The following is a 27,959-nucleotide window of genomic DNA, read 5'->3' on the forward strand; positions in this document are numbered from 1 at the left end:
TTCTATCATGCATCTGAAGACCAATGTGAGATGGAATCCACAGCATGTGCTATTATATGTACCTACAGGTTTAACGCTTCCCCATGATTATAATAATAATCTACTACAGTGGAACCTCAGATTTCGAATGTATTGCTTATTGAACTCTTTGAAAATCGACTGCATTTTTTGAACCAACTTTGTCCCTATTATCGAACTCGCCCCCTTCTTTCGAACCGCCGGATACCAGACCTGTCTGCCAGCCTGCTCTGTCCATGCCCCTGCACAGGTGCTGTGATGCTTGAGTGAACACTAACCTGTGGTCTCATTCAAACATTTTACGATTAATTCATTGTGTTTAGTGCTTGTGGGACTGTGAAATAAGCTACCATGGGCCCAAAGAAACTTGCTATTGGTACCCTTGTGGTAAAGAAAGTGAGAATGACCATAGATGTGAAGAAGGAAATAATACAAAAGTGTGAGAGTGGTGTGCAACTTGTTGAGCTTGCCAGGATGTACGGGAAAAAGAAGTCGACCATCACTTCTATCCTGGCAAAGAAAGAACAAATCAAGAAAGCTGATGTTGCGAAAGGTGTTGATGTGCTAACCAAAAAAAGACCACAGACAATCGATCAGGTTGAGAAGTTGTTGCTGGTGTGGATCAAGGATAAAGAGATGGCAGGTGATAGTGTTTCAGAGACGATTATTTGTGACAAGGCAAGGAAGTTGCATGCTGATTCAAAGATTAAGGAGATTTGCGCCAAGTGGAATGATATCCATATGTTTGTGAAGAAGTACTACTCTGAGCAAGCCATCTTTGCAACACGTTCAGTGACAGGACCATGTCCCATTTTAGGGAAATCTTAAAGAGGCGCCAGAAACAGAGGACTGTAGACAGGACTGTAGACAGTTATTTTGTGAGACAGGGGTCCAGTGACTCAAGCTGGTCCTAGTGGCATTAAAAGACAGAGAAGGGAAGTAACCCCAGAGAGGACTTTGATACCTAAAGTCTTTATGGAAGGGGATTCCCCTTCCAAACACTAATCCCAACTTCCTCTCTCCTCCTCCCTATCTTCCAGATGCCATCACCAATCTTCAATAAAGGTAAGTAAAAATGTTATTTTATATGTTTCTTTCTTTCAAAACACCGGCCGTATCCCACCGAGGCAGAGTGGCCCAAAAGGAAAAACGAAAGTTTCTCCTTTTACATTTAGTATTATATACAGGAGAAGAGGTTACTAGCCCCTTGCTCCATTTTATATGTTTATTTAAATTTATTAATAATTGTACCCTCTATTTGTTGTGTGTATGTAAAACTGTAATGTAATGCTATCTGTAAAATGTATTTTTTTTGTGAATATTTTTGGGTTCTGGAACAGATTAATTGTATTTCCATATTGCTTCGCCTTTCAAACTTTTTGACTTTAGAACTAACTCCTGGAATGGATTAAGTTTGAAATTTGAGGTTCCACTGTATATGTACAATACTAAAGCAGAAGGAGTCTATAAAAGCTGTAACGCCAGCAAAGGGCATTACAGTTATTTCTAAGCAGTGGACCTCTGTCAATGAAAAGATGGTAAAGCTGCCATTGACATGGTTGACAGAGAAACAGCTCACAGGAGATACATAGTGTAATGAGATAAACATAAAAATTGTACATAGCAGTTCTTTAAAAAAGTGTGAACTCCTGACAGGATATGTTGCTCTGCATTTCTTCTCCAAGGTATGTAAATGTTGTGTGTACACCAGATCTAATTCAGTTAGCCTCACAAACTCTGTTTTCTCTTATAATACCTCTGATGTTTTCATAGCTAGAATATTTGACCACAATCCTCCTCCCCTCCGCTGTCCACATAATGACACATTTTATTCATTCTAGCCCTTTGACTGTTGCCAGCCCCTTTCTGAAACTGTCATTCTATGCCGCAAAATTTTTTCTTATGAAATGATAGAGAATCTTTTCCCGATGGTAATGACACCAAAAGTACAAAATTTGGTCGAAAACTCACAGAATTACGCTCCCATGAAGTTAGCAGTCTCAGTGACATACACATCGGTGATTTCGCTGACTTTGAGCCCTGTTTTTGGCCAATTCCATTGTTCCAGTTGACCAAACTCATAGCTGAGTCTTGATAGTGTGAACACGGTGTTTGGACTTCTGCGCCAGCCTTTGTCGGATGTGGATGTCTTTATCTCGGCTGAGTATCAGTGACAAATTTCCCCCGTTCTCTCTGGGACGCTTGTCCTCATCTATTTTGCCCACCAGGCACTCTACAGGAGGGGCTCCTGTTCATTGGCTTACTTTAGCCAGCTCCATTTTTTCCGCTCTGCGGAAAATTCTTTAACAGTCTTTGGTGGGAAGCCGGTTACTGAGCCAAGGCGAGAGTGTAGGCGTCCCTCTCTGCTGGGGCTTGGCAAGGGTGTACCACCAGATCTAATTGGAAGCTTCAAGTTTCTGTCTCTATTTACAAAGGAACTTTTGTTCCTTTTCTCAAATCGCCCAGCCTTGGGCAACAATTTTTTCTCGTACCATCGAGAAGTCGGGCTCGATACGGCGCATGCTGTCAGTGGCCCTGATAAACCCAACAACAACAACAACAACAACAACAACAAACTCATAGCTGTTTCTTTAGAACTCCATTTTTTCTACCAGTTGAGTACAAGAAACTGCCCATTTACCAATTTGAACTACCCAGTAAAGTTGTCAGAAATTGGCAATTTGGCCAATTTCACACAAATTAAAAAAGATACAGGTTTCAAAATAGGGTCCAGAATAAACAGTGTAGACATTCTTGGCACTAAAATAACATATCCTCTGTTCATTAGTCACATCTCTAGGCCCCTCTTATATTACTCTTGCTTTCTATTTTGATTTTTTATTCATACAAAAAATACAAAATTTACTTTTATACAGATTACTGTATTATTGTAAAAATGGTATAAATAATATCAGTGCACTAGTGAAAGAATATTAGACTCCCCAGTTGACGTGTATTGGACGTGTGGTGTGATTTGCTTACTCCTGAACATTGGTAAAAATCGAACATTTCCGCTACGTTGAGCTCAATTTCAAGGTCGTTTTCATCGTGAAACTAATCAAAATCATCTCTATTTCTGTAATATGTTTTCCATTTTATCATGTGAGACCATGAAAACGAGAATACAACGAAAAATACTATATGAAAATACACCTTAAAGTCGGTGTTTTAATCCAAAAAAGCAGTGAGTTTTTTTCTCTCAATATGCACTGCGTGATGCAGGATTTTTTTTATGTGGTGCACACTGACCACACAGACCCATTCTCTCACATGTGGGCCTACCAGCTTTCTCCTGCTTGGTTTGAAGCCACTAGAATTTACGTGTATACATACGTCCGAAACAGTGGCGCGTAAGACATATATATATACGACTAAAACAGTCAAAGGGCTAGAGTATATATCAGGTTTCTGTGTTATGTATTTATCTTGTTTATTATTTCATGTTAGATGAATTGTGACAGATAAGCAAGCTGTAGAGTTGATATTAGGGTTATTTTGTCATGCTTCCTGAGAGTAGGAATTCAGCTGGTACGAATTAATTGCATTTCAGTTAATTTAAATGAGGAAAATTGACCCAGCATGCGAACAAATTAGGATACGAACAAGTCCACGGATCGGATTAAATTCGTAAGCTGAGGTTCCACTGTATTCACTTTTAACGGAATTGCTTTTATATTTTCAGATGCAAGGCATCCCAGCAACTCTGAAAGGAAGAGATATGATTGGCATTGCTTTTACTGGCAGTGGGAAAAGTATGGTGTTTATCTTGCCTATTGTTATGTTTTGTCTAGAACAAGAGAAGAAGCTTCCCTTTATGAGCAATGAAGGGCCATATGGTAAGCTGCACTTATACTTGTTTGAGTCTGTTAAGGCAGTCATCGTGATCTCTTTATAATAGAGGAAATCACAGTGAGGAAAATCCACAAGCAGTAGTCCAGCAATTTTCACAGTACTGATATTTGTTCACCAGTCATTTAGAAAGCGATTGTGCAGTAATTAGGGTCCTTAATTTGTTGAATGGCTGATGCTTCCATTCACTTTTTCCTGGTTCAGTGTTCAGGAAACTTAAGACAGGATACTATTTGGGAGGAAATAAGCTCATGGAAATGATCCTGACACTTTAACCTGAATTGTATATAAACAGACTAGTGTCAGCAGCACATGTCTTGTAACATGAGTGGCATTAACCCTTAAACTGTCCCAACGTAGATCTATGTTTTTTTCAACAGTTGAAAATATGTAAAAAAATGTAGATTTTTTTTTTTTTTACATTTGAAAACGTGTACAAAAAACTTTCATCTACTTTTTTTTTTGTTATATTTGAAAATATGTAAAAAAACGTAGATCTACTTTTGGAGCACTACGCATGTGAACATAGATCTGTTTGGACAGTTTAAGGGTTAAGGAGTCTAGCTAAAAATATGTTCAAAATACACTATTACTTCATCCATGTGGCCTGTATGGAACTTTCATCTAGTAACAAAAAATGAAACTTAGGTACAAAGGAGTGTATCCAGGCTGGTGCTTGAAAGAATGAACTAGAGGGGGATATGATTGCAACACACTATCCTCGGGTGTATAGACTTGGCAAAAAAAGAACATCTTTGCTAGGGATGAAATTAGAACATAAGGGCATGGTTGCAAATTATCTTCCATCCCTCCCTCCCCGATGAGCTGTAGGGATATTTGGAAAAAAATGTCTTAACCCTTTCAGGGTTTCGGCCGTACTAGTACGGCTTATGCACCAGGGTTTTTGACGTACTAGTACGCCTAAATTCTAGCGCCCTCAAATCTAGTGAGAGAAAGCTGGTAGGCCTACATATGAAAGAATGGGTCTATGTGGTCAGTGTGCGCAGTATAAAAAAATCCTGCAGCACACAGTGCGTAATGAGAAAAAAAAAACTTTGACCGTGTTTTTGGATTAAAACAGCGACTTTGCACTATATTTTCGTATGGTATTTATTGTTATATTCTAGTTTTCCCTGGTCTCATTTTATAGAATGAAAGACATATTACAGAAACTGAGATGATTTTGACTGGTTTTACAAAGAAAACTACCTTGAAAATGTGCTCAAAGTAGCAAAAATGTTCGATTTTTACCAAAGTTCAAAAGTAAACAAATCATGCTATGCGTCCAATACACATCAACTGGTGAGTCTAATATTCTTTCACAAGTGCGCTGATAATATTTATACCCCCAGGCTCTGGTGGCCTGGTGGTTAACGCTCTCGCTTCACACGGTGAGGGCCTGGGTTCGATTCCCAGCCAGAGTAGAAACATTGGACGTGTTTCCTTCCACCTGTTGTCTATGTTCCCCATCAGTAAAATGGGTACCTGGGTGTTAGTCGACTGGTGTGGGTCGCATCCTGGGACACTGACCTAAGGAGGCCTGGTCACAGACCGGGCCGCGGGGGCGTTGACCCCCAGAACTCTCTCCAGATAAACTCCAGATAAACCATTTCTACACCAATGCAGTAGTCTGCATAACAGTAAATCTTCTATTTTTTTGCGAGAATAAAAATTCAAAGTGGAAAGCAGAAGAATGTAAAAGGGGCATGGGGACGTGACTAATGAACAGAGGAAATGTTATTTTAGTGCCAGTAATATCTTTCTTGTTTATTCTGGACCCTATTTGGAAATAGGCATCTTTTGAAATTTGTGTGAAATTGGCAAAATTGCTAAATTCTGACCGCTGTATTGGATAGTTGAAATCGGTAAATGGGTGGTTTCTTGTACTCATTCGATAGAAAAATGTAGTTCTAGCGAAATAGTTATGATTTTTGTCGACAAGTACACTGAAATTGGCTGAAAATAGAGCTCAAAGTGGGCAAAATCGTCGATGCATAAACATCTTCGAGACCGCTAACTTCACAAGAGCATAATTCCGTAAGTTTTCCGTCAAATTTCATACTTTTAGTGTCACTATGATCGGGAAAAGATTCTCTATCTTTTCATAAGAAAAAATAATTTTTTTTTTCTTTTGAAATTTGGCTGACCCTGAGAACAAGTCTCTGAGAGGGCCTGTCGACTCTGAAAGGGTTAAACAGAAGAGTGGTAAAGACAAGGTGTAAGTGGAGTCCACATAGGGTTTCAAAAACACCTACTACAAAGGAATTTCATGTCACTGGTAAAGAGCACCTGATCCAAGAAACTGGAGGCATCCTCTGTATTCTTGGCTCAAACCTGATTACTTTCCAGTCCCAGGTTAAGACCTTCACATGATGATGATGATAATTATAATAAGTTACTAGATTATTGTTCACTAATTTTTCTTTATCCACTGCCCAGCTTTACTTTCAGTAATTTATTGGAGTTTATTGATTGCTGGTAATATGCAATGATTTGATCAAATCAAACAATTTCTGATATTTTTTAACTTAAGCAGGCTTCATTATTTCCTGATTGCTTCAGTGTATATATTTTGTATAGGGATAATATGACATAACTGTATGAAAAAATCTGTTCATGGGTAGTATTGATTTATAAATTTATATTGATTTTTAGTTAGTAAAGTTATATATACAGTGGACCCCCGGTTCGTGATACTAATCCGTTCCTGAGAGCTCATCGTAAACCAAAAATATCGGAAAGCGAATCAATTTTCCCCATAAGAAATAATGGAAATCAAATTAATCTGTGCAAGACACCCAAAAGTATGAAAAAAAAACTTTTACCACGTGAATTATTAAGTTTAATGCAATAGACTAGTAATTACAATAACAATAAATAACAATAAATAACGAAAGAATAATTGACACTTACCTTTAATGAAGATCTGGTGATGATTGATGGGATGGGAGGAGGGGAGAGTGTGGATGGTGTTAGCATTTAGAAGGGGAATCCCCCTCCATTAGGACTTGAGGTAGCAAGTCCTTTTCCGGGGTTACTTACCTTCTTCTTTTAATGCCACTAGTACCAGGTTGAGAGTCACTGGACCTTCCAAAACTCCTTTAGAGTCAATTGAGTTTCTGTGGTCACTTCAAAGCACCTTTCAAACATAGCTTTTGTGCACAGTTTCTTGAAGTTAGAAATGACCTGCTGGTCCATGGGCTGCAGGAGAGGAGTGGTATTAGGAGGCAAAAACTTGACCTTAATGAAACTCATGTCCCCACAAAGTTGCTCTGACAAGTCTGTAGGATGACCAGGGGCATTGTCTAATACCAGGAGGCACTTAAGGTCTAATTCCTTTTCAATTAGGTAATTTTTCACACTGGGGGCAAATGCATGGTGTAACCAGTCATAAAAAAAGTCCCTAGTGACCCATGCCTTACTGTTTGCCCTCCACAGCACACACAGATTAGCCTTGAGGACATTCTTTTGCCTGAATGCTCTGGGAGTTTCTGAGTGATACACCAATAAAGGCTTCACTTTGCAATCACCACTAGCATTGGAACACATCAACAGAGTAAGCCTGTCTTTCATAGGCTTATGTCCTGAGAGTGCCTTTTCCTCCTGAGTAATGTAGGTCCTGCTTGGTAATCTCTTCCAAAACAGGCCTGTTTTGTCACAATTAAACACTTGTTCAGGTTTCAATCCTTCAGCCTCTATGTAATCCTTGAATTCATGCACATATTTTTCAGCCGCTTTGTGGTCTGAACTGGCAGCCTCACCATGCCTAATCACACTATGTATACCACTGCGATTCTTAAATCTTTCAAACCAACCTTTGCTGGCCTTAAATTCACTCACATCACCACTAGTTGCAGGCAATTTTTTTTACCAAATCGTCATGCAAGTGCCTAGCCTTTTCACAAATGATTGCTTGAGAGATGCTATCTCCTGCTATCTGTTTTTCATTTATCCACACCAATAACAGTCTCTCAACATTTTCTAACACTTGCGGTCGCTGTTTCGTAATCACAGTTGCACCTTTTGCAAGAACAGCTTCCTTGATTGCCGTTTTCTTGCTACTATAGTAGAGATGGTTGATTGGGGTTTACTATACAACCTGACCAGCTCCGACACACGCACTTTCGTACTTTTCAATTATCTCTTTCTTCATTTCAACAGTTATTAGCACCCTTGGTCTCGAAGGGTTGGCACTGGGAGCTTTCTTGGGGCCCATGGTGACTTATTTTGCCAAAACAGGCACCAAAAACAGTGATAATATGGATAATATGGAATGTACTGAATGTATCCTTAGATGCGCGCACACTGGCTGGCTTGTAAACACTGGCACACACGGGGCAGCTCAGGCCACACATGGACACGTCTCTTACGAACCACATCGCATACCGGGTTTTGTATCGGGAAGCAAGGCAAATTTTCTACGATATAATGCATCGGTTACCGGATTTATCGGATACCGATAGCATCGCAAACCGGGGGTCCACTGTATTACAGCAGAAGGAATGGGAAAGGAAGTTTCATTCGCTAGTAGGAAGAACAAAATGAAGAGTTATGAAACATTCAGGTTATGTTTAACCTTTTCAGGGTCCATCCCGTAGATCTATGGCTTCACGTTGAGTGTCCAAACTGTAGATCTACGCCAAAATTCTAGCGCCGTCAAATTTAGCGCGAAAACGCTCATAGGCCTACATGTGAGAGAACGGGTCTGCGTGGTGGGTGTGCGCCATAAACAAAAAATCTAGGCGCCCGCATAGCATTGTGGAAACGCCGGCTCAGTTACCCTTGTTCACCATGCCTCATCGCAAGTCAGCTCTCACTCCCCGGAAAATTGGGACTCTCCTCTTCCTATCTGATAGTTTTGACAGTGATGGAAGTGGAAATGAAGACGAATTCTATGGCTTTGATCAGTTAGTGACCGAAAAGAATGACCCGGATATCGATAATAGTGCAGAAAACCCTGACGATCCTCAACCTTCTACCTCTGGTGTGGGCACTCGTGACTCACGGTCGGTTGTTCCTCAACGCAAGAGAAAACTAATATTTTCGCGTGGCCAGGCCTCTGACTTCAGTAATGATGATGATAGTGACGTGGATTGTGATTTTATTGCGCTCGACGATCATTCGAGTAGTGATAGTGAGGAATCATATTCACCAGTGAAGCGTCAGTATGTTCGCCGCTGCATGCACTCGGGTAGTGTACCCTATGCTGTGCCCAGGGGACGGAGTACATCCTGGAGTACATCCTGGAGTACATCCTGGAGTACATCCTGGAGTACATCCCGGAGTACATCCCGTGGCCCTACACCAGTTTTAGGTAGTGATAGTGAGGATGATGTGGCTATACTTGGCATGGATAGACCACAGGCATCAGTGGATGGTGTTAGTGGTGATGGTAGTGCCACCGCCATGCGTGACTCACCAGCCCACGCTGGGACCCATGCTGCTGACTTGTTAGTTCAAGGACAAAGCGGAGTGTCAGCCACCAGCCCACCACAACCACAACCACCTGCACAACCAGCCTATGATGTCCAGTATCCACCAGCAAACTGTATGTGGGATTGGTAGCAAAATCCCAATTTTGTTCCCAAGCCTCACCACTTTGATGACTCTCAAAGTGGAATTCTACCTACTTGTCCCCTTGGAACCACGGCCAATGAACTGGAATTCTTTGAATTATTCTTTGACCAGCCATTGATGGAAACTATTGTCAGGGAAAGTAATAAGTATTTTGAGTACACCATGGCAAATACGATCTTATCACCACAGTCAAGACTACACAGGTGGAAAGAGACGACTGTTGCAGAAATGTATTTGCTTTTTGCAACAATAATGCTTATGCCTCATGTGTATAAGCATAATATAAAAGCATACTCGTCCACAGATCGGCTAATTTCTACCCCGGTCTTCAGTGAAATCATACCAGTGAACAGGTTTATCTCACTCTTACATATGTTGCACTTCTTTGACAAAACCAGGCCTGACAGAAGTGACAGGTTATACAAGATTAGAAATGTTTTCATGTATCTCAAACAAAAGTTCAGCATATACTTTTATCCATTCAAGAATCTTGTAATTGACGAGTCTTTGATTTTGTTCAAAGGTAGACTGTCATTCAAGCATTATATACCGAGCAAGAGGAAACGCTTTGGTATAAAACTGTTTGTACTCTGTGATTGTGACAGTGGCCTGGTGTTGGATATTGTTGTATACACGGGTAGTAAAACATTGAAAGATACCAAGATGTTATTGGGTATCTCAGGTGACGTAGTGAGAAACATGATGGCACCTTATCTTGTTAAGAGGCATACATTATATACCGATAACTGGTACACAAGCCCATTACTCAGTGATTTCATGCGAGTGAACAAGACAGATGTGTGTGGCACAGTGCGTTCTAATCGTAAACATATGCCCAGGCTCAACGCAGGTGCTCGTGGTGATGACGTGCAGGTGTTTACTGCCAATGACATCATGGCATTACGGTGGCATGACAAACGAGATGTCACATTGTTGACAACCATTCACCGTAATGAAATGCAAGACAGTGGCAAAGTTGATCGAGTGACTAATGAACGTATTTGAAAACCAGTGACAGTGATTGATTATACACAAAACATGCACTTGGTTGACAAATGTGACATGCAGATTGGTTTTGTTGACTGTGCTCGTAAGAGTTACAAGTGGTACATGAAACTTTTCTTCCATCTCATGGACATTTCAATGCTCAATGCATATAATATGTACCAAATAAAGACTGGCAACAGACCACCATATGGTGAATTTTGTTTGTCTGTTGTCAGACAACTCATAATGAAGTACAGTGGACCCCCGCATAGCGACCTTAATCCGTGCAAGAGGGCTGGCTGTTATGCGAAATGTTCGCTATGTGAATGAATTTTCCCCATAAGAAATAATGGAAATCAAATTAATCCGTGCAAGACACCCAAAAGTTTGAAAAAAAAAATTTTACCACATGAAATATACATTTTCCTACACACAAAGAGAAGGATACATGCACAATAGTAGAGTAGTACATGCACAATATATATTGTGCATGTACTACTCTACTAAATGAAGAATAAATGACACTTACCTTTATTGAAGATGCAGCAATGACTGATGAGACACTGTGTCCTGGGAGTGCCTTTTCCTCCTGAGTACTGTAGGTCCTGTTTGGTATTTTCTTCCAGAACAGGCCTTATCACACTGTGTATGTCACTACGATTCTTAAATCTCTCAAACCAACCTTTGCTGGCTCTAAATTCACCAATATGAGCACTAGTTCCAGGCATTTTTCCTGTTCACCTGGGTGTTAGTCGACTGGTGTGGGTTGCATCCTGGGAGACAAGATTAAGGACCCCAATGGAAATAAGTTAGACAGTCTTCGATGACACTGACTTTTTTGGGCTATCCTGGGTGGCAAATCCTCTGGGGTTAATTGTTTCTTGGTATTCTCAATAAGCCACACCAACAACGGTGCTACAGCAGCAGCAGCAGCAGCTGACGATGTTACAGCAGCAGCAGACGATGCTACAGCAGCAGCAGCAGCAGACGATGCTACAGCAGCAACAGACGATGCTACAGCAGCAGCAGACGATGCTACAGCAGCAACTGACGATGTTACAGCAGCAGCAGACGATGCTACAGCAGCAACTGATGATGTTACAGCAGCAGCAGACGATGCTACAGCAGCAGCAGCAGCAGACAATGCTACAGCAGCAGCAGCAGCTGACGGTGGTACAGCAGCAACAGACGATGCTACAGCAGCAACAGACGATGCTACAGCAGCAGCAGACGATGCTACAGCAGCAGCAGATGATGCTACAGCAGCAGCAGACGGTACTACAGCAGCAGGAGCAGCTGACGGTGGTACAGCAGCAGCAGCTGACAGTGCAGCAGCAGCTGACGGTGATACAGCAGCAGCAGCAGTTGTACCACCAATAGTAGCGATGGTTGATTGGGGTTTATTATACAACCTGGCCAGCTCGGAGACACGCACTCCACTTTCATACTTATCAATGATCTTTTTCTTCATCTCCATAGTAATTCTCACCCTTATTGCTGTAGGGTTGGCACTAGAAGCTTTCTTGGGGCCCATGGTCACTTATTTTCCAGAAGAAAATCACCAAAAACACTGTAATAATACAAAATGTTCCGATTGTATGCTTGGATGTTACCGCGGAGGCTGGCTGGTAAACAATGCCACCCGCGGAACATGTGAGCGTGGCTCAGGCCGCACATTGGACGCGTCTCGGACGAAGGCCGCTGAGCGGGTTTTTGGGCGCTATGCGGGGCAAAATTTTAGCGATCAAAGCGTCCACTATGCGGATTGTCCGCTATGCAAGGCGTCCGTTATGCGGGGGTCCACTGTACCAGGTAAGAACACCTGCTATACAACAAGGCCCTTGAATTACTCAGGATATACCCAAGCGTTTGAGGAGGGAAGGTGATCATTTCATAATACAACTTCCTTCAACTCAGAAAAAATTTGCTCAGAAGAGATGCATCGTCTGTGCACAAACAAAACGACGGCAACAAAGACGCAAAGACACTCGGTTTATGTGTGAGGAATGTAAGGTGCCTCTGTGCATGGTGCCTTGTTTCAAGGAGTTCCACAAGCTCGAGCAGTTCTAAAACCATGTCCAGTGATTGTAAATATATGATAGAACATTAGTATTATACAAGATTTGTGCATGTTTATTGTAATAAACAACAGTGGTAAACAATAATATGATAATAACTTTAGTGCGGTTATTGTGTTCAATACAGTGAGTTTATATATATACATTATATACAGTATTGGTCTCTCAGGCCCCAAATGTTAGTAGGAATAGAAAAAAATTGGAAAAGAAAAGAAAAAAATGTAAAAACCGCAAAATAATGTAATGCGCGTATGTGGAATTCGTCGATGTTGCCGCCACCACATCATTTTTGACAAACTTCTTGGCACTGTATCTCGGTAAGTACTGATCAGAATTTTTTTTTTGTCTTATTACCTTCACAAAAATATGCTCTTTAATTCTGTAAGAAAAATCATTTTTTTTTTTTTTCAAAATTTCTTGGACACTGGAGCACCACTTCAGATTTTGGCCTTGGACCCTGAAGGGGTTAAACTTTAATTCATTTGATTTTACCAAACAAGGATGAGACATAGTGGGTTTATTTTACTGTCTACTGAACTCAGTATTTTTGTTCCAACTGATACAAGTGATAAGTGACACCAACATAACTGTGAGAGTACAGTTACACCAAAGTGCTGTGACACTAGCGAACCATGACACCACCGAAAAGTGACACTACTGTGAGAACAGTACCATGACACTAACATGACCTTGTTGTACTGTGACCAAACATTTACACCAAAGTACCGTGACTCTGTTGTGACACCAGCAGACAGCGACATTTCTGTGATAGTTGTTACTGAGATAGATAAAAGATATATGAAATTATTAAGTAAATAGTTACTAAAATCTCAACAGGTCTCATCATTGTGCCATCTCGTGAGTTGGCAAAACAGATAAAAGACAACATTGATTATCTCTGCAAATTTGTTGAGGCTGATGGTTTTCCTGAACTGCGAACATGCCTTGCAATTGGAGGAGAGCCAGTTGCAACAGCGCTTCAAATCATCCGAAAGTATGAGCAAGCAATATTTTCCGTTCTTTGTCTGATATTACCATATACAGTACTTTGCAAATGGAAAATATTTTAAATATTTCTTACATTTAGTGACTTCAAAAATAGAATTTTTGTAAACTTGTTACTGTCTTCTGTGTTTCTTATTTCTGTCCAAATATTTTTTTTTCACATTTGTATGCTTTGTACAGGAGGGCCCTGCTTTACAACACTTTGCTTTACAGCAATTCACTAATACGGACATATCAAATTATGACCGAAAATTTGTTTATATAGTTCCCTGATTTGCTATTACAATGTTCACGTGCCACTCTATTTGTTTACATCCTCCATGAGCTCCGTGTCTCTCAATTATGTCTGGAAACTTTTCAAAATTTCAAGTGTTTTAAAGTTATTGCATATATTATGTATACTCCGATAATTGTGCTTATGTGTACCTGTACCAAAATAAACTTATACACTATGCTGGCACGCAGGTACAAATTAAAATTACTGTTGAAGATGCAATAATAGTAATAATAATAATAATAATCGCTCTGGGCACTTTAAATTTTATATATCACGTTAATATAGACATTTTCATAAATCCATCTATGATATTTTTTCAAAATTATATAATAAACATGCTACATGTCATATAAACATAAATACATACAACCATAGTAGAGCAAATGACATAAATATGAGATGTGGTAGCCAGGCAGCTTGTAGAAGTGATGGCAAGAATTATGTTTTCTCTAGTCCAGCACCAGAGAAACTGTACACAGTAGTATTACTGGGGTAACTGTAGAAAAATATTCCTTTTGTATGCCTTCACTCATAATGTCATTTCCTCTAAAAATGGTGTGTTTCATGAGAATGGGAGTGTTGCTGTTATTTATTCAACTGCACCAACATGAGGACAGCTTGTACATAATGTAAGGTGTTTGTATAGTGGGGTAAAAGCTTCACAAATGTATGTGAAATGAATGTGTATGAACCGTAAGCAGACAGGAATTAATACGCATTTGTCTGTTTATTTATGTTCTCTGCGTCTCGTTTACTTGTTTTCTCTCATTACAATGGCATCCGAGGGTAGTCAGTCGACTGGTGTGAGTCACATCCTGGGACGAGGACCTAATTTACCCGAAATGCTTTGCATAACAAGGGGCTTTCTATATAGTAGTACGTATGTTATTGTAGTAAATAAAATTATTATTATTATTATTATTATTATTATTATTATTATTCTTTCAACACACCGGCCGTATCCCACCGAGGCGGGGTGGCCCAAAAGGAAAAACAAAAGTTTCTCTTTTCACATTTAGTAATATATACAGGAGAAGGGGTTACTAGCCCCTTGCTCCTGATTATTATTATTATTATTATTATTATTATTATTATTATTATTATTATTATTATTATTATTATTATTATTAAGGTATATCAGTACTGTAGTAGTAGTAGTAATAATAATAATAATCGCTCTGGGGCACTTTAAATGTTGTATATTTCGTGTAGGTGTGGTAACCGGGTGAGCTACCACACCTGACTTCGTACAATAAATGCTACTCACCTCTCACTCTACATTAAGATTACAAATATTTTAAGTTATGTATATTTTACTTTTTTATTGTTTTTAATGCCTAGTTCTATTGCTAACTTAATATATATCATAGTGTAAACATATTATGAAGCATTTATATACAGTGGTCCCTCAATAATCGTCCATAATCCGTTCCTGGAAGTGGGACTATTATCGAAATGGACGATTTTCGAATAAATTTTCCCCATAAGAAATAATGTAAATCCAATTAATTCGTTCCAGACACCCAGAAGTATCAACAAATTTTTTTTTTTACCTAAAAGATAGATTTACATGCACAGAAGAATGAACATTCAACATGACAGTTACCTTTATTGAAGGCTGTTGTTGATGAATGGAAGACAGGGAGGAGGAGGAGAGGGAAGAGGTTATTTGGAAGGGGAATCCCCCTCCATAAGGACTCTAGGGCAATCATAAAATGTATAAACATTGGTAATAGGGGTAGTTGATGAGTGGAACAGTCTGCCTAGTAGGGTGATTGAAGCTAAAACATTGGGTAGTTTCAAATTTAGGCTGGATAAAAACACGAGTGAGAGGGGTTGGATTTGAGTCGGACTTGCACCTGAGCTTATTGCTTGGGTAGCATTTGTTCTGTTAGTGGGTTGGATTTGTGAAGGACCGGCCTAGTATGGGCCAGCAGGCCTGTTCCAGTGTTCCTACTTTCTTAAGTTCTTATTTAACATCACGCTTACCAGTAGGGTGATCGAGGCTAGGATTTTGGGTAGCTTTAAGAAGAGATTGGACAAATATACGAGTTGGAGGAGCTGAGTTTGATTTGTGTCATTGGGTACGGGAGTAAATTCTTGGGTAGCTTTGGGTGGAGGTCATTTTGATAAGGACCTGCCTTGTATGGGCCAGTAGACCTGCAGTGTTCTTCCATTGTTATGTTCTTATTGGCTATTTGTTTGTGTGAGGGAGGGATGGCAAGTTTATTGTTGGAGAATATGACACTAATATCAACTCTATGGCTTATTTATCTATCAAAATTCAACTAATATGACATAATAAACAATATTAATAACATAGAAACATAGAATATACTCTAGAATGAATAAAATAAGTCATTACGTATGTCACGAGAGGTGTTGTGTTGTTGTTGGGTATATAAGGGCCACTGAGTGTAAGCCGTCCATAATGGTGGTGAAGCAGCAGCTGAGTTGGCGGTGGGTTTTGTAGCCCTATATAACTCCAACAACATTGGAGGAGTTGGTAGAATCGCTGAACCACTAAAGAAGGAACCCACTACCACCATCACTACGACCTTCTACGACTATTACAACTGTTACCACCATCACTACTACCTTCTACCATCACTACTACCTTCTACCACCATCACTACTACCTTCTGTCACCATCACTACTACCTTCTACCACCATCACTACTACCTTCTACCACCATCACTACTACCTTCTACCACCATCACTACCACCAAAGAAAGCTTCTAGTGCCAGCCCTTTGGTAAAGAATGTGAGAAACACATAATTTATGAAAAAGTTTGTAGAAAAATACAAAGATGGTGGTGGTAGAGTGGAAGCAGTTGTGATAGTGGTTGATGAACATAAGAAAGGAGGATCACTGCAGCAGGCCTGTTGGCCCATGCTCGGCAGGTCATCCCATTTTCCCAACCCAGTCCTCAATGCTACCCAAGCTCTGATAACTCTATCCACTCATTTGGGACTTGCAAATGAGTGGATAGAGTTATCAGAGCTTATTTCTTGGGTAGCATTGAGGACTGGGTTGGGAAAATGTTTCGTTAGTGGGATGAATTGTAAAGGACCTGCCGAGCATGGGCCAACAGGCCTGCTGCAGTGATCCTCCTTTCTTATGTTCATCAACCACTATCACAACTGCTTCCACTATACCACCACCATCTTTGTATTTTTCTACAAACTTTTTCATAAATTATGTGTTTCCCACATTCTTTACCAAAGGGCTGGCACTAGAAGCTTTATTTGGAGCCATGGTAGCTTATTTAGCACTTGCAAGCACTAAAATCAATGGAATATTATGAAATATTTCGTAGGAGCATGTGAGGGGACCGTCACTCACTGGTAAACAATGGCACACTGGCTGGGAAGGAAAGGCTGAGGCGGCTCAGAGCTTGAGTACGCGTCCGGGACGAAGAACTATTAGGACTATTAGCGAGTTACCGGACCATTTGCGAGCCAATATTTTGACGAAAAAACAAGACTATTTCCGAAATGGACGACTTTCAGGCCGGACGATTATTGAGGGACCACTGTATATTTGTAGGAGAAAAAAGTATGATTCGCTTTAGGGCAATATCCGCTTTAATGCGGTAGCTTGGAATGTAACCTGCTGTATAAGTGGTGCTGTCAGGGAAATGCCTTCTGCCTGAACAAAAGAATGGAAATATAAATAATGAATAACTTGATGGATAATAATTATGGTAATTTTCTAAGGATTTTAATTAAAAATAAATATAAAAATTGTCTGCTGTGGTTCCAGTAGGATGTTGGGACAAGAGTATCTTATGCCCAGGATGGTCTTATGATGTTTTAGAAGAAATGGTGTTGGTTATCCTGGGTGGCGGTATTCGTTCAATGTTCTGGAATTCCCGTCACTACTTGGTTGTAGTACCACAATTCAGATTTCAGAGGTGAGGAGTCATAATGTCCCACTAAGTCCTGTAGACAGGGATCTTGCTACTGGCCTGGTTGACCAGGCCAGTAGCAGAACTGAAAATAAAAAAAAAAAAACTGGTTACATAAGTATAACATGGAAGAAAGACAAAGGGTGGTATTCTACTTCAGTGTCATTACTGGTAACCAGGTAAATCAGTAACAAAAAATAGAAATACTCCTGGTAGATCACCTTACCTGATCAGGAGAAGAGTGGAGGTGAAGTGCTTCTCCAACTTCAACCCACACCAGGTAAGATTAATACATACTACCAGGAGTAAAAATTAAAGCAAATCAGGCCCGAAGAACTGAAGTTTAGCCTCAACCCGCTAGATGGTAGTGCAGGCGGTAACGCGCTAATGTTTCCTGGGTATCTAAACAGCTATAACCCTCCCTTTTAAGGGCTTTTTCTCTCACAGTGCCCTCCTGTATATAAATATTTATATATACTGTTCATATATTTTTGTTTTACTTATTGGCCATCTCCCACCAAGGTAGGAGAGCTAAACAAGGAAACAAATCCATCATCATTTATTAGTGCTCTTGCTAGAAGTGTGTGTGGACATTACAATTAAGTAACCCTCTGAATGGCAGCATCGTGGTCTTGGGTGACATTGAAAAGAAACTGAACAAAATTATAGGTTACTACAGTAGTCTAGTATTAATTGAGAAAATAAGGCATGATGCAGATGATACTATGCATCCCTAATTTTCAGATTGTTGGAGTTTTGAATTCCAGTTTGTTGTGAGTTATTGCTCTTGCATATTAATTTATAAGATATTTTACAAAATTCTTCTTTCTTTCAACACACCGGCCGTATCCCACCGAGGCGGGGTGGCCCAAAAGGAAAAATGAAAGTTTTTCATTTTACATTTAGTAATATATACAGGAGAAGAGGTTACTAGCCCCTTGCTCCCGGCATTTTAGTCGCCTCTTACAACACGCATGGCTTACGGAGGAAGAATTCTGTTCCACTTCCCCATGGAGATAAGAGGAAATAAACAAGAATAAGAACTAGAAAGAAAATAGAAGAAAACCCAGAGGGGTGTGTATATATATGCTTGTATATGTATGTGTAATGTGACCTAAGTGTAAGTAGAAGTAGCAAGACGTACCTGAAATCTTGCATGTTCATGAGACAGAAAAAAGGACACCAGCAATCCTACCATCATGTAAAACAATTACAGGCTTTCATTTTACACTCACTTGGCAGGACGGTAGTACCTCCCTGGGAGGTTGCTGTCTACCAACCTACTACCTAGATTTTACAAAATTATTTTATATAAATATATAATAGGCCTGATCTAATACAGGGTAGTAGTTGTGTCAGTTGCTTTTTGCTGATGACACTGTTCTTTTGGGAGAGGTTGGTAGATAAATCTGAGAGGTTATGTAAAAAAAGGAAATTAAAAGTGAACATAGGAAAGAGCAGGGTGATGATAACATGATTTAGGAAATGGAAGATTGGATATCAGATTGGAAGGAGTGAGTATGGTGGAAGTGAATGTGTTTACATATTGGGGAATGGACTTGTCAGCAGATGGGTCTGTGAAAAATGAGGTGAATCATAGAAATGATGTGGAGAAAAAGCTGAGCGGTGCATTGAGGCATCTGTGGAGACAAAAATATTATCCACTGAGGCAAAAAGGGGAATTTATGAGAGTATGGTGGTTTCAACACTATATGGTTGTGAAGCATGGGTTGTGAATGATGAATTGGAGATGTTGTGTCTGAGGGCAATGTGTGGTGCATATATTTTGCAGAGAATTTGTTGCCTGGAGATTAGGAGGTTATGTGGGGGTTACTAAAACTATTATCCAGAAGGCTGAGGAAGGGTTGTTGAGGTGGTTTGGTCATTTAGAGAGGATCGAGCAAAATAAGATGACTTGGAGGGTGTATAAATCTGTACTAGAGGGAAGGCATGGTAAGGATCACCCTGGGAAAGGTTGAAAGGAAGGGGTAAAGGAAGTTTTGTGTTCAAGGGGCTTGGACAACCAGCAGACATGTGTGAGCATACTATTAGATAAGAGTGAGTGGAAGCAAATGTCTTTTGGGACATGATGAGCTGTTGGGGGTGTAAGCAAAGTAACATTTTGTGAAGGGATTCAGAGAAACTGGTTAGCCAGACTTTGAATCCTGGAGGTGGGAAGTTCAGTGCCTGCACTCTGAAGGAGGGGAAGGAATATTTGTAGATTGGAGGGGCATCTGAACTGTAATATCTGTGCACCTCTGGCAAGACAGTAATTGAGTGAATGATGGTGAAAATATTTCTTTTTTGGGTTGCCCTACCCTGGTGTGAATTTGGAGCTTCAACTGCATATATATTTGTGGGATGAGATGCCACCTTTCTTAATTGTCAGTGATGTAAAATTTTTATTTTATTATTGCATGATTACAGAGGTGTACACATCATGGTATGCACACCTGGTCGACTGATTGACATGCTTGATAAGAAGATGGTGCGTCTTGATGTGTGCAGGTAAGAATAACATGCAATAAGTTACATTTTTTTCATTTTTGCAAGTGGAATTATAAGTCTTTATTTTATTTCTGCAGCAGATTTAGTTACAGTATTGTTGAGTTTTACTCTTGATAATGTACAGTAAGTATTTTTACATGATAATTGCTTGTTGGAACTGAAGAATGTAATATTTGTTATGAATGATCAGCATATTGCTTGTAGATAGGAAAATATAAAATTATTTAGTTTCTTCAATGTAATTACTAGCAGCGCCAAGTTTGTCAGAGGGAATTACAGTGGAACCTTGACTTGCGAGTTTAATCTGTTCTGTGACCTAGCTCGTAGCTCAGTTTACTCGTATATCAAATCAATTTTCCTCGTTTAAATTAATTGAAAAGCCATTAATCCGTTCCTGAACTCTGGAGACAAGATAAAATACTTGAATATGACACTAATGTCAACTGTATGGCTTATTTATCTATCACAATTCATCTAATATGACATAATAAACAATGTAATTAACACAGAAACATGATATATACTCTAGAATGAATAAAATAGGCCATAATATGGTGGCGGAGGCATCGGCGGAAGCTTCCGCCACATCATGTCTAACTTTGACTATAGTATCTTCCCATGCTCTTATTATAATAGAAAACAGAGTATTTGTGAGGCTAATTGCAGAAATATCGTATATAAAAACATAATAAATCATAATACACTACAGAATGTAAAGAAATGTTAAACTGTTTATATAAAGTGTATGTGTACTTACACACTTGGAGCAGAGATGGTGGGGGGATGTTGAGGGTGGGGGAGGTTGAGGCTACGGCGTATGATGTCAGTGGCCCGGTAAACCTCCAACAACAATATTGTTTTGTTTGATCGCTGAATTTAACTGATACAATTTCTTGTGTTTAATCACTGAACTTAACTGATACAATTTGTTTTTTAATCACTGAACTTAACTGATACAATTTGTTTTGTTTAACCCTTTCAGGGTCCAGAGGCCAAATTTCAAAGTGTGCACCAGGGTCCAAGAATTTAAAAAAAAAATTGTTATTTTTTCTTATGAAATGGTAGAGAATCTTTTTCTGAGGGTAATAAAACAAAAAGTACGAAATTTGATGGAAAATTGACAAAATTATGCTCTCGCGAATTTTGGTGTGTCAGTGATATTTACGCATTGGTGATTTTGCTGACTTTGACTCCCATTTTAGGCCAATTACATTATACCAGTCGACCAAATTCTTAGCTATTTCACTAGTATTACTTCTATTGACTGAGCAGAAGAAATCGCCAAGTCAACTGTTTCAACTACAAAACAAAGTGATCAGTAATTGGTAATTTGGCCAATTTAATGCAAAATTCAAAATATTCCAATTTCAAAATAGGGTCCAGAATAAACAATGCAGTAATTCCAGGCACTAAACTAACATTTCCTCTGTTTATTATTTACGTTTTCAGGCTTTACAAATGAATTCCATCTTGATTTTTTATTCACATAATGAATTTTTATTCAAACCAAAAAATAGAAGATTTACTGTTATGCAATATTGTAATAATTGTATAAATAATATCACCACATTTGTGAATGTATATTAGATCCACCAGCTGGCATGTATTGGACATGTGATGTCATTTGTTCACTCTTGAATATCGGCAAAAATTGAACATTTCTGTTACTTTGAGCTCAGTTTGAAGCCATTTCCAGCACTAACACCAATCAAAATCATCTCTATTTCTGTAAAATATCTTCCATTCTATCAAATGAGACTAAGAAATTGCAAATACAACTATAAAAAACATACGGAAAAACACTGCAAAGTCGCTGTTTTAATCGAAAATTACGGTCTCAGTTTTTTCCCTCATTATGCACTGTGTGCTGCAGGATTTGTTTTATGTGTTGCACACATACCACACAGATGTATTCTCTCATATCTAGGCCCAAATTTACCACTCACAGCTTAACAAAGTGAGCTGAGCTCACGATTTGGACCCTCAACTCAAAGCCGTAGAACTACGGCACGGAGCCTGAAAGGGTTAATCACTGAACATAACTGATACAGCTGTAGTATCTACATATCGTAGATGTACTAAGCTGGTATTGATTGGCATTGATGGGGAAGCAGGGGGAGCTGGCTCGTAACTCAGAGCAAAAAATTGACCTAGGGACAGCTCGTACCTCAAGAAACTCATACGTTGGGACACTCGTTAGTCAAGGTTCCACTGTAATTTCTCAGCTGTTATCCTGTCTTGGTGTAGGATGTTGAGTGAGGAGGCTTTTGTCTCAGTGGCAGCTTAATTGCATACCAGCAAGTTGTTGCAAGTCATGGGATCAAGCAAACTGCCACCAAATGAATAATGTTATTATTTGAAGATAGTAAGCATTAATGTTTAATGCCCTTTGTAGTTTTTTATATTCTTCAAAAATAATAATTGTGTGTGTGTTGTGATCTTAATACTACTGATTGTGAAAAGGATTTAGGAGTTCTGGTTAGCAGTAATCTAAAACCAGGACAACAGTGCATTAGTGTTTGCAATAAAGCTAACAGAATCCTTGACTTCATATCTAAAAGTTTAAATAATAGAAGTCCTCAGGTTGTTCTTCAACTCTATATATCCTTGGTTAGGCCTCATTTAGATTATGCTGCACAGTTCTGGTCACCGTATTACAGAATGGATATAAATGCCCTGGAAAACGTACAGAGAAGGATGACGAAGTTGATCCCATGTATCAGAAATCTTCCCTATGAGGACAGACTGAGGGCCCTGAATCTGCACTCTCTTGAAAGGCGTAGAATTAGGGGGAATATGATCGAGGTGTATAAATGGGAAACGGGAATAAATAAAGGGGATGTAAATAGCGTGCTGAAAATTTCCAGCCAAGACAGGACTCGCAGCAATGGTTTAAAGTTGGAAAAAAATCAGATTCAGGAAGGATATAGGAAAGCAATGGTTTGGTAATAGAGTTGTGGATGAGTGGAACAAATTCCCGAGTACAGTTATAGATTCTAAAATGTTGTGTAGTTTTAAAAATAGGTTAGATAAATACATGAGTGGGTGTGGGTGGGTGTGAGTTGGACCTGACTAGCTTGTGCTGCTAGGTCTGATGCCATGCTCCTTCCTTAAGTGGAAGTGACCTGACTAGGTGGGTCATTGAGCTATTTGGGGGGGAGAGGGGACATGGACCTGCTTTGCATGGGTCAGTAGGCCCGCTGCAGTGTTCCTTCTTTCTTATGTTCTTATGTGTAATAATTTTTAATACAGTGGCAGTGAACTTCTATAACCCTTATTTTATGAAAAAGTTTTAAACCCTGCTAAGAGTAAAGCACTGTACAGGTGCTCCTTGACTTAAAATGGAGTTATGTTCTGACGAACCTGTCATAAGTTGAAAATATCGTAAATTGCATATGAATATGATATGCTAAATAAATAAGTAAATAAATAACTACTGTTACTGGATAAGTAAATAAACAAATAATTACTGCACTTAACCAAAACGCTCATGCACGCTAGTGGCTTTCTTTGTGCTTAACATCATAAAAAATGGTTACATCTATGACCATAATTTTTTAAGGGGTGGACTGGTAAGCCAGTGGAAGACCTTGGTTAGTTGACCAAAAGCTCCAATGGTGGGTCATCATCTGACTAAGATCTGCATCAGGAAACACTTGTCCTGTTTCCTGATGAACTTCACCTAACCTAACCTTTGTGCTTAACAATATTTTACATGTAAATTACACATTGTATACAATGCAAAGATATAGTTTTGGATTCACAGTGGACCCTCGGTTATCAGCCGTTCTAGATATCGTCCAACTCGGTTATCGGCCGTTTTTTTTTTTTGGCCGAAATTTTATTACGGTTATCAGCTGCTTTTTGGGTGAAATTTTATTCTGAGTATCGACTGTTATTTCGCTTATTGGCCGTATTGGACACGTCCACCTGCCCGCCTGCCAACCGCTTGCGAGTTCATGAATCAGTCTGGCTGTGTCTCTGGGCGAGTGAGGAAACTTCTGCTCATTCATCCAAATATTTCATTATCATCCATTGTTTTTTGTGGTTATTGATTGAGTGCAACTGCGAAATAAGCAACTATGGGTCCAAAGAAAGTTCCTAGTAAAGTTCCTTTGGTAAAGAAAGTGAGAAACAAGATGAAATTTAAGAAAGTTGTTGAAAAGTATGAGAGTGAAGGAGGAAGAGAGAGGGGAGAATGTGCTTTCTTCAGTGACTCAGTGATTCTATATGTACGATACTAAACCAGCAGGAGTTGATAAAGGCTTTATCACCAGCCAGCAATAAAGTGTAGCATTAACAGTGTAGCAGGTACGTTAAGTGATAGAAAAAGGATGACACGAAACTGACTCCAATGTTTTTGGAGGTATATAGGGCCACTGACAATTTACGCCACCCTGCATATCTTCAACCACCTTAAACCAATGCCAGCATCTCCTCCAAGGTAAGTGTAAATATTTCTTATTTATAAATTAAAGTGTAAATATTTCTTATTTATAAAATATGTACATACTTTGTTTCAGTGAATAGTGGTGGTGGCTTCTGCTGCCGCCTCCACTACCACTAATATGTACGGCTTATGCTCTCAGTGGCCCTTAAAAATCCAACAACAACAACAACACACTACCACTCCACATATGTAATGACATGTTGTTCATTCTAGAGTATATATCATGTTTCTATGTTATTAATATTGTTTATTATGACATATTACATGAATTGTGATAGATAAATAAGCCTTAGAGTTGATGATAGCATCATATTTAAGCATTTTGTCCTGTCTCCAAACAATAAACTCGCCTCCCTCTCCGCTCCTCGCCATTTTGCATGTGCCAACAAAACTCTTCAATAAAGGTAAAAGTGATTTAAATGTTCATTTATCCATTTCATAAGTCATTTTATTTAGCTCTCATTGTATAGTTAATCTTTAAAAAATGTATTTTTTTTTTTAAGGGAAATATTATTTTGGTTATTGGCCATTTCGGTTTTAGGCTGACCTTCTGGAACGGATTACGACCGATAACTGAGGGTCCACTGTAGTTTTGGAGTGGTTAGTGCTTTTATTTAATAAATGTATAGATAAGGGTAAGGTATCTAGGGATTGGCAGAGAGCATGCATAGTCCCCTTGTATAAGGGCAAAGGGGACAAAAGAGAGATAAAAATTATAGGGGAATAAGCCTGTTGAGTATACCTGGTAAAGTGTATGGTAGAGTTATTATTGAAAGAATTAACCCTTTGAGGGTTTCGGACGTACTAGTACGTCTTATGTGCAGGGGTTTTTCACGTACTAGTACGCATAAATTCTAGCGCCGTCAAATCTCGCGGGAAAAGGCTGGTAGGCCTCCATATGAAAGAATGGGTCTATGTGGTCAGTGTGCATGGTATAAAAAAAATCCTGCAGCACACAGTGCATAATGAGAAAAAAAAAACTTTGACCGTTTTTTTGGAATAAAACAGCGACTTTGCACTGTATTTTCGTGTGGTATTTATTGTTGTATTCTAGTTTTCTTGGTCTCATTTTATAGAATGGAAGGCATATCACAGAAATTGAGATGATTTTGACTGGTTTTACAATGAAAAGTACCTTGAAATTGAGCTCAAAGTAGCAGAAATGTTCGATTTTTACCAAAGTTCAAAAGTAAACAAATCATGCCAAGCATCCAATACACGTCAACTGGCGAGTCTAATATCCTTTTGCAAGTGCGCCAATGTGATTTATACCATTTTTTACACTAATGCAGTAGTCTGCATAACAGTAAATCTTTTATTTTTTGTGAGAATAAAAATTCAAAGTGGAAAGCAAAAGAATGTAAGAGGGGCCTTGAGACGTGACTAATGAACAGAGGAAATGTCATTTTAGTGCCAGGAATGTATTTCTTGTTTGTTCTGGACCCTATTCGGAAATTGGCATTTTTTGAAATTTGTGTGAAATTGGCAAAATTGCTAAATTCTGACCACTGTATTGGATAGTTGAAAATGGTAAATGGGTGGTTTCTTGCACTTATTCAATAGAAAAAATGTAGTTCTAGCGAAATATTCATGTTTTTTGTCGACTAGTACAGTGGAATTGGCCGAAAATGGGGCTCAAAGTGGGCAAAATCGCCGATGCGTAAACATCGCCAAGACCGCTAACTTCGCGAGAGCATAATTCCGTAAGTTTTCCATCAAATCTCATAATTTTGGTGTCATTATGATCGGGAAAAGATTCTCTATCTTTTCATAAGAAATTTTTTTTTTTTTTTTTTAATTTGGCCAACCCTGAGAACGAGTTTCTGAGAGGGCCTGTCGACCCTCAAAGGGTTAAGAGTAAGACAGACAGCAGGACAGCAGATGAACAAGAAGACTTTAGGAAGGGTAGGGGGTGTGTAGACCAAGTGTTTGCAGTGAAACATAGGTAAACAGTATTTAGATAAGGGTAAAGAGGTTTTTGTGGCATTTATGGATTTGGAAAAGGTGTATGATAGGGTGGATAGGGGGGCAATGTGGCAGATGTTGCAAATGTATGGAATAGGAGGTAGGTTATTGAAAGCAGTGAAGAGCCTTTACAAGGATACTGAGGCTCAGGAGGGTAGGAGAGCAATGTGGCAGATGTTGCAAATGTATGGAATAGGAGGTAGGTTATTGAAAGCAGTGAAGAGCCTTTACGAGGATAGTGAGGCTCCGGTTAAAGTATGCAGGAGAGAGGGAGATTATTTCCCAGTAAAAGTAGGCTTTAGACAGGGATGTGTGATATTACCATGGTTGTTCAAAATATTTATAGATGGAATTGTAAGAGAAGTGAATGCTCAGGTGTTGGCAAGAGGTGTGGGGTTAAAAGATAAAGAATCTAACACAAAGTGAGAGTTGTCACAGTTGCTCTTTGCTGGTGACACTGTGCTTTTGGGAGATTCTGAAGAGAAGTTGCAGAGGTTGGTTGATGAGTTTGGTAGGGTATGTAAAGAAAGGAAATTAAAAGTGAATGTAGGAAAGAGTAAGGTGATGAGGATAACCAAAAATTTAGGTAACGGATGATTGGATATCAGATTGGAGGGAGAGAGTATGGAGGAAGTGAATGTATTCAGATACGTATTTGGGAGTGGACGTGACAGTAGATGGGTCTGTGAAAGACGAGGTGAATCATAGAATCGACGAGGGGAAAAAGGTGAGCGGTGCACTGAGGGGTGTATGGAGACAAAGAACTTTGTCCATGAAAGCAAAGAGGGGAATGTATGGGAGTTAGTTATATCAACACTCTTGTATGAGTGTAAGGCAAGGGTGGTGAATGTTGCAACAAGAAGGCTGGAGGCAGTGGAGATGTCATATCTGAGGGCAGTATGTGGTGTGAATATAATGCAGAAAATCCATAGCTTGGAGATTAGGAGGTGTGGGATTACCAAAACTATTATCCAGAGGGCTGAGGAGGGGTTATTGAGGTGGTTTGGACATGTAGAGAGGATGGAACAAAATAGTATGACTTCAAGAGTGTATAAATATGTAGTGGAGGGAAGGCTGGGTAGGGGTCGGCCTAGGAAAGGTTGGATGAAGGGGGTAAAGGAGGTTTTGTGTGTGAGGGGCTTGGACTTCCAGCAGGCATGCATGAGTGTGTTAGATATGAGCAAATGGAGACAAATGGTTTTTAGGACTTGACATGCTGTTGAATTATAAGCAGGGTAACATTTATGAAATGATTCAGGGAAAGTGGGAGGCCGGACATGATTCCTGGAGGTGAGAAGTACAGTGCCAGCACTCTGAAGAAGGGGTGTTAGTG

General features: G+C 39.4%; 1 protein-coding gene across 7 annotated transcripts in view; it reads left to right on the forward strand.

Annotated features, from left to right (window-relative positions):
- abs (ATP-dependent RNA helicase abstrakt) overlaps nucleotides 1-27,959 on the forward strand; it is a 114,428-nt gene that overhangs the window by 41,212 nt on the left and 45,257 nt on the right. For all 7 annotated transcript variants that reach the window (XM_053778466.2, XM_053778464.2, XM_053778465.2 and 4 more), the window contains 3 exons: nucleotides 3,701-3,854; nucleotides 13,347-13,503; nucleotides 20,131-20,211. In XM_053778466.2, the coding sequence (XP_053634441.1) occupies nucleotides 3,701-3,854; nucleotides 13,347-13,503; nucleotides 20,131-20,211 (392 nt within the window). The remainder of the gene's footprint in view (nucleotides 1-3,700; nucleotides 3,855-13,346; nucleotides 13,504-20,130; nucleotides 20,212-27,959) is intronic.

The sequence above is a fragment of the Cherax quadricarinatus genome, chromosome 25 (genome assembly GCF_038502225.1).
Source record: "Cherax quadricarinatus isolate ZL_2023a chromosome 25, ASM3850222v1, whole genome shotgun sequence".
Taxonomy (NCBI): domain Eukaryota; kingdom Metazoa; phylum Arthropoda; class Malacostraca; order Decapoda; family Parastacidae; genus Cherax; species Cherax quadricarinatus.